The 8,395-nt window shown below is 37.5% G+C and overlaps 1 protein-coding gene across 7 annotated transcripts in view; it reads left to right on the top strand.

The window, feature by feature from the left end:
* The window catches only part of LOC108977552 (ubiquitin carboxyl-terminal hydrolase 46), a 101,939-nt gene extending 94,424 nt beyond the window's left edge, over nt 1-7,515 (top strand). For 6 of the 7 annotated variants that reach the window (XM_018947275.1, XM_018947278.1, XM_018947277.1 and 3 more), the window contains 3 exons: nt 1,628-4,474; nt 6,472-6,792; nt 6,866-7,515. In XM_018947275.1, the coding sequence (XP_018802820.1) occupies nt 1,628-4,474; nt 6,472-6,792; nt 6,866-6,887 (3,190 nt within the window). In that variant the 3' untranslated portion in view covers nt 6,888-7,515. The remainder of the gene's footprint in view (nt 1-1,627; nt 4,475-6,471; nt 6,793-6,865) is intronic. The other variant, XM_018947273.1, reaches the window with a different exon arrangement.
* The last annotated feature ends 880 nt before the right edge of the window (nt 7,516-8,395 follow it).

Here is an 8,395-nt window from a genome sequence, read left to right as displayed (position 1 = left end):
AAAAATATGAAAAAATATATGTATATTTTTGATCCCAATATTTTGTATAAGAAAATAAAATTAGATTCTCAATTTTGAATTCTAATTTGGGATTAAAACTAATATTCAATAATATTGTTTTAAATTGGAAATGAATACTAGATATGCAATTTTTAATTCCTGGGACTAAATTTTGCATATTTTACTTTTTAGACAAAATTCTCAATCAAAAATCGAACGAGATCCTGATCTCATTATCATTTTCAATTCCAATTTTCGATTAAAGTTGAATTTGAATTTTTTTAAATTGCAAAATTTGATTTTTTCCGTTTAAATACTGGATATTTAATTTTTAGTTCCTATTTTGGGATTAAATTTTAAAAATTAAATTTATTCCGTTGATTTTTGGAATTAAAAATTTTTAGTTTCAATTTTGGGATAAAATTTTGAAAATTAAATTTTTAACCAAGTTTTTTAATTTCTAAAATCATAACCCTAATCTCATTAGCGTATACTGAACAAAAAAATGTGCCGTCTGTTAATTTCATTGTCTTAATAAATTTTGGGACATTTTAGACACACGAAGCCCACAAAACCTAGTTAAAAGTCAATTAATTCTACCGTCTGAACGCCGAATGAACATATATAACTGTATTTCTAGCATCGAATATTGAGAGATACGGAGAGTGATAATTTCTGAAGTCTAACCATCTATTTTTGAGAAACCTATAAATCATCACTGTCTGATAAGAGTGCATATAAACCGTTTTGTTGCCAGTACAAGCCTCTATTATCAGCTGTTTACGGCGAGTTCATTGTAGAGTCTTTTTTCACATCAGTCTTATTCCTTAAGAGTCTATGTTGAGGAAGTAAAAGTGAAACTATCCAAGTCCAGTTGAAAATATACTCTTGTTTTATACATTTTTGGCTTAAATTCGTCAAGCGCTTGCATGCCGACTTTCATATTCCAAGACAAGTAGTATATAGTTCAACTATATATAAATATATATAGACAAATGCACAATTATGATGAACAATGAGTGAGCTGTTCAAAATTCTCGTTCCACAAGCGATAACAAATAAGAATATAGACGTCAGACCGCATACTTTTGCAAACATATGTGCATGTATATATGTAAGTGTATAAACATACATATACTATGTAACGACTCATAAGCTGGCCACGAGTATACAAAATAAAGTAGGGAGAAGTGTGGAAAGTAGGCAGTGAAACGGCTGATAGCTTGTTGAGTTGAGTACGCGAACCGTTGGTGGGGTCAATCCAATTGAGTTCAATTTAAATTCATTACTCATGCAGTTTGACGGCGCCTTTGTGCATATGCATGTAGCATGTACCTCTATGTATGACAGAGGAAATAGGCTTGTGGAACATATGTATAGCGAATAATATTATAACGGTTAGGAGGTGGTGTCAGCGAGGAAGCAAAAAATCATAATATTTATGCAAACAATATGCGATTTGTGGAAAAAAATGTCTACCACTGCAGTTGTAGGGTAGTTTGTAGCAAAGCGCTCTTCTGCCGTCCAGCACGGATCGCGTAAACTAACGTTATACGAAGTGTTTTTTGACAAATTTTGTGAGTTTTCTTATATTATACGTTGACTAATTACAACGACACATTTGCAGATATCCGTCGGGCAACAACAACACCGCCGCCAATAACATCTTTGTGCAAATACAACAGATACAACACACACCCAATTGCACGGTGCGCAAAAGTCGCAGCGTACCAAATCTGCGCGAGCACAAAGATCCAACTGCAATGGTTTGCAGCGGTTTAGCGGATATACAACAACAAAAACATCATTCGCAGCAACAACAGCTGAATGTCTCGCAGGCGGTTAGCACCTCCAATATGGAGTGTTGCAAGACGTCGCATAATATGCTTCCCATGTGCCAGATGCCAATCTCGTCTAATTCCATAATCGCCTCCATTACGTCGGAGCGTCTAAACGCGGCTGAGCAATTGCAAACACAGCATCATTATCATCACCAGCAACAGCAGCAACAGCAGCAGCAGCTGGAGACACTGCAACAACAGCAAAATGCCTCCCAGCTACGTCACAAGCATCGTTGCTCTTGCCAGCCATCGAATGCCATTTTGGCTGCCGCAGCCGCCGCCGTCGCCACAAATAGTCACAATTGCCCCGCCGCGCAAAACAAACATGCGCCTATTACGGGCTCCGCTTCGTCAGGTAGCTCGAATCCACCCGCCTTCAATCTAGTCAAACTATTCATCAAACAAAAGAGCAATAATTCCGCCACGGACGAGCAACAGATGAGCACACACACTTGCATGGATGTGTCGTCGGGTTGTTGGCCGTCAAGCGATGCGGCCGGCTCGAGTAGTAGCTCATCGTTGGAACAGCGTTTGCGTAAGAAGAGCATGAATGATTCGGGTAAGGGTTCGGCACTGAGTCGACACGATGAGGATGAGGAGCAATTGTGTGCGCAAGTGCGTGACACATGCGAGTCTGCATTCCAGGCGGAACCACATCATGGCCATGCCGGTCATCCTACGCCCACACGTCGCCACTTGCGTATACGTAACGATGCCGTTTTCTACGATGAAGACCCCAGCTCAAGCTCAAGTGGCTCATTGACAGCCACCAATTCGCCTGCGCATCGACGTAGAAGTATGCCGCCGCGCCATCCTCAATTGTGCCAACTGGTGACGCAACATAAGGACGTCGGTACGGCATGCAGCTTGCAGTCGTCAGAGAATAGTCGCAGCAATTCCGAACAACTTACACAGGTCTATGTGTCGACTGGTACTTCGTCAACCACATTGGAGCGTCAAAGATCGCGTTGCGAAGGCGCACAGCCCACAGTGTCGGCGGCTTCGAGTTCGGAGTTGATTTCACGCTCAATGCAAACATCGTGTGGATCGTTGAGTACGCGCAGCAGTATGAGTGATCGTTTTCGTTTCGTGCCACCTTCCTTCTTGGCGAAGCTCAATAATTTGGGTGAAGAGCGTCAGGCGCCAATTTATGTCATCTATCCCAATTATGCGTTGCCCGATTTGGGTTTCGTAAAGACCAATTCGACGGCAGATGTGATCTTCTCGCCGTTCAATTACAAAATGGCTGTTGGCAGCAATGACGATTCGGCTTCGATGGCATCGCTGAAGAAACGCGTTAACTTAAATAGCAATGACGATGAGATACTCAAGGCCATGGACTATAAGCACGTAATGGATTGGCAATCATTGACTACACTTTTGCCGGCGGACTATCGTCGTCGCTTGAAACACATTCCCGAGGTGAATAGTTTGTTGCCAGACTTGGATGTTGAGCTGTCGCAGCGTCCGCTCTTCTGCATGACTCCACCCATACGCCGTAATCGACCACATATATGCGACTGCGCGCAGTACTTCCAACAGCAACAGACAACACAGCTACAAAATGGCGAGGAAGGTTCCTCGAGCTCGGCCTCTAGTCAACAGCCCAGTTCAGGTTATCGCGGTTCGTCCACACTGCTGGCCGACTCTGCTGATCTCGAGAACGCAGACCCCTTAAAACAAATGTACATATATCAGTATGAACAACAACGGATGGACTCCGGTGTTGAAATGAGTCCGGCGATTGGCAAAACACCGCCACAACCCATGCCACGCGGCATCTTACGCAAATCATCTTCACATTCGGCAAATCGCACGAAGCGCAATTCGATGATTGAAGGTCAGCAATCGAAATTGTCGAAGCAAGAGAAACGTCGCAGTCTACAAGAGCCACCGTATCATCATGCAGTCGGTTCGTCCGAAGAGCTGGGTGAAGTGTTCGAAGAGGAGGCTGAACTCTATGCAGTGCCACAGCCGCGTCAAGAGCGTCTATCACGCAAAGATTTGGATGCGCGCATGCGTTTTCTGTCATCGCTACCGCGTTCCGAGCTAAAGTGTTACGCTGAAATAGCGGCCATATTGGAGTCATCAACCGAATACCAGGTCGCTTACGATCCAGCGGCATTAAAGAAAGAAGTGAGTCGTGCGCTGAGTCAGCAAAAGAAGGTGTCCTTCAATGATATACACACACTCACCGAGAACGAGCAAGAAGTTGACTTGACTGTGCAACAACCAATGCAACAAGCGCCGATTGCACCAGAAGCACGTCAACGCTTCACAACACCACCAAACTCACCGAATATCTCGGTGGCCGGCATGCGTGGTGGTGAGCCAGCAACGCGTCGCTCCTCTCAAATGGAGCAGCATCAAACGGCCAAGCGTTTGGCCGCACTCGACGAGCAAGAGAAACGTAAGATTGAGAGCAATCGTTTCAAGCGTTTGCAAATACAATGGGAACTGATGAGTAAAGACTCGACAATGTTGAAGGATTTGGCTAGCGCACAAGAGACGAAGAGCGGTGGCTCGACACCGACCGCCACGGCGGCAACTGCGACGGCCGCGGCGGCGGCAGCAGCAGCGAATGCAGCGCACAAGTCGCGTATACCGCGGCCAGTCAGCTATCCAGCGGGAAAGTGAGTACAAGTAGCTGCTTGAATTTCGAAGTAGTTTGTAGAATTGTTTCGACTTTTGTTTTCGCAACCACATATAGTGCATATAAAAAAGTAGTTTTCTAACTTGCAGTAGATTTATACAAAGTTCCTTTACTTTTGTGTAGTTTGTAGTCTCTTAACATCAAATTTCTTCTTACTAATTTCCAATACTTGTAGTGTGTTTCTTACTTTGTAATGTGTTGGTGGTGTTCCTGGGGTCTTTATACATAAGTCCTTCTAATTGTCTTAATTAATTGTAAATTAATATCCTTATTTTTATAAATTTTTTCACAATCGTTTCGTCGAGTATATTTAAGTAGCAAAAATTAATGTTCGGAAAAATTTAAAATTATTTCATTAAAATAAACTTTTTTATTTCCCATCAGTTTTTAAAAGTATAATTGATTTCGAAAATTCGAAAATTATTTAATTAAAGTTAATTTTTTTTATTTCTCATCAGTTTTTAAAAGTATAATTGATTTCGAAAATTCGAAAATTATTTAATAAAAATAATTTTTTTATTTCTCATCAGTATTTTATAATACAAGCTGTGTTATATTGTATTGTAATAGGACTGTTTTATAGCAAAAAATATTCCGAAATCAGCCGATACTATTTCCAAGTAATTTCGAAAATTATGACCGATTACTAAATTGTTTAAAAGTATATTTTAAACTTACTAAAAAAATGTTTAAGTTCAAATTTTTTTAAAAAGTTTCTAACAAAAACCAAAAAATATGTTTTTCACACATTTTCGAAAAGAAAAATTATTTTACCAAAGTTTTAGAAAAATCCAAAATCCGCATGTTGAGCGAAAAATTTGTATTTTTTTTTAATATAAGTTTCGAAAAGAAGAAATATTTAAAAAAACATTTTGAAAAAATTTCGAAAACCTCATTTGTAACGAAAAATTCGTATTTTTACAGTTTCGAAAAGAAAAAATATTCAAAACAATTTTGAAAAAAAAAAAAATCCGAAAACTGCTTTTTTGATTTTTTCGTGCTTTTTCCGGAAAAAAAATTATAATAATTTTTATTTTAGAATATTTTCCCAAAACCGCACATTTAACGAAATGTTCGTACTTTTTTTTTTTTGAAAAAAGTTGTAGTTGTAATTTTAGAAATACTGAAAATAGTAAGAGTGAGGATAATAAGTGTATTCCAATTATTAGTGGAAGGTATCTTAATAATAATAGTTTTCGAAGAACTGTCATTATATTTATGAAATTGTAAAGGGTGATTCATTTCGAGGGTTCCTACTTTTTTTTTGTTAATGAAGTAGTAGTTGGAGAAGTAGCAATAATAGGGGTAGATTTACTAAAAGCAGTAGAATTGGGAGTAAAAATAGTAGTATTTATAATATAGTATACAATAAAAATTGTAGTAGAGTTTATAGTAATAGTAGCAGTGGAATAGTAGTGAAGGAAAAATAGTGCCAGCCGTAGAAATATATTGTAGTAGTATGTGTTTGAGAATATTAGTATTTGTGGAAGTAAAATCAAATGTGTTAGAAGTGGTAGAATGGTAATGGAAGTAGAATATTTTCATAATTAAACTGAATCTCAGATTATATAATAAACATAAATGTATTTGTATTTCAGAGTAGTAAAACCTGAGTATTCTCATAATAAAATATATTTCAATCTCATTTTATATAACCATCTTCATCTTCCTTTCAAAAGAATACTCACCATCAAAGAAGTTCGAAACGAAATTTTGTATGAAAATGTTGTCCTAATTTTTTTTCTCTTTTTCCATTTTTTTCTATTTTTTTATTTTCATGAAACCCGTTATATAAACACCCCATCTTACTTTCGGCAAAATGTGTAAATTTATCTTGTTTACATCTCTATTATATGTATTGCACCTGTATTTTTGTACCAACACATTTATACATACATATGAACACACATACAAACGAATATGTTTGCCAAAAAAAAAAAAAAAAATGAAATTATTTTGCATGTGTGGCTTATATAGAGCTAGAAATGCTAATTGCAATACGAAACCTGTTTTGAAACCGTTAGAAAAGGTGAAAACCACTAAACTAAGTATATCTCCACAAATTACCAGAATAAGCACACAAGAAGCCGATAGCAAGACAACACGTTCGCCGAGCCGCATTGTGCCGCCGAAGCGCTACAGCATGACAGCCGGTATTGGCGGAGCAAATGCAACGGTGGCAGCAGTAGCAGCGACAAACACTGGCGTCGGTGTTGGAGTGGCGCGTGCGCGTACGCCCAACAGTCGGGCGGCGGTGACAGCGCCGAATACACCCAAGCGACGAGTGCAGTCGCCAAGGTGAGTTTGATATATTTTAATTTTTAAATTTTTTTTTTTTAGAAATTTTTCTTAATAAAATGGCTCTTTTCAGAACAATACCACGCGTGCGATAAAGACCGTAGCCAGCTACCCACAAACCCGACCCTCAGAGACACACACACATACACACGAATTGAAAGACATGCCCTGCAAGCAAATTACAACAAAAATTTATGCTATTTTTGAATGCATAGTTTTCGAACTGATTTCTACTCTAGTTTAGGCGACAAAGTATAGAAACGCGTGAAAATTTTGGCAAAATGAGTTTATATGAGAGATTGATACGTTGACATTTTGACTACAACGTTAACGGCACAATCAAGAAGTGCGCGCAAATGTAAATGCAAAATTATTGTTCATCGATGTTAATGCAAAACCGAAATGCAACCGTGCGAGCAACGTATATATGTATAAGTAACGGCGTCTAATGCGTGCGAGTGCATTTGTGCGCGCGCCCAAAGTGATATTACGTGAATGAGAAGAAGTGTAGTAGTTGGTTGGCAAGCCTGGCGACGAAATGCCTCTAGTATTTCCTTAGTTGCTAATCAAACTATACATAAATACCTAACATAAAAATTTGAATAAGCTAAATAAAACAATATTTCATTTTTTGTTTCTAATTTAAATTTAATGATGAGAGCGAGTTCTAATTTAACTATGTAAAATGTAATGCAATAAAAGTACTCTACATAAAAAAACGTACATACATATATATATATATAAATATAAATAAATATGCTGATATGATGATATGAAAATGAAAAACAAAAATAAAATGTATGTGCAACAACTATTTATACAGACATACATTCGTGCATACACACACACAAATATACAAATATAGAGAGAGCAGTCACATTTAATATGCCAAAACGTCTCATTACTGCTTGAAAGCGCATATTTCGGAAGTGTAGCTGCAAGATACGGCGCTTGTGGATTTGAAAATTAATATTTCTGCAGTGTGTCTACAAGTTAGGCGCTTGTGGACTTGAAAACGCATAATTTCCACTCCAGCAGCCAAAAGGAAATCAATTAACGTATTACAAAAAAATTAGCTCAAATTCAGAAAAGTATTGCTAGAAGCGCCGCTAATGTGTATATGAATTACAAAAACAAAAACAAAAACACAAAAAACATAAAACATAAAGCAAATTGCAAAAACAAAAGTCATAATAATGCAGCAAACACATACTCCTATTGTATGATAAATCAGCTAACTCATTAAAGAAAGAAAAAAAACGGCGTTGTAATCATTAAATAATTACATTCAATCTGATTGAGGCATGTATAATTCAAAAGAAAATGAAAACAAATAAACAAATGAGCGATGCACCCAAACACACACATGCATATAGCTATGCACGTAAATGTAAACCATTATCGTTTTTTACGGTATGTTGTAAAGGAATGTACGGATTCGTAATGCAATACGTGTGTATGTAATTTTTTTTCACCTAATTAACTTTCGATTGCTGCTAATGAAATGCCTTGTACAACGTATTTTGCGCTTTTTTACTTTCAAATTTACTTTAAAACAGAGGAAATATAGAGAAAAAATTGTAAAAAAAAAAAAAAAAAAAAA

This window comes from Bactrocera latifrons, unplaced genomic scaffold (genome assembly GCF_001853355.1).
Source record: "Bactrocera latifrons isolate USDA-ARS-PBARC rearing strain unplaced genomic scaffold, ASM185335v1 scaffold_91, whole genome shotgun sequence".
In the NCBI taxonomy this organism is placed as follows: Eukaryota; Metazoa; Arthropoda; class Insecta; order Diptera; family Tephritidae; genus Bactrocera; species Bactrocera latifrons.
This window is presented reverse-complemented; position numbering and strand designations above follow the sequence as displayed.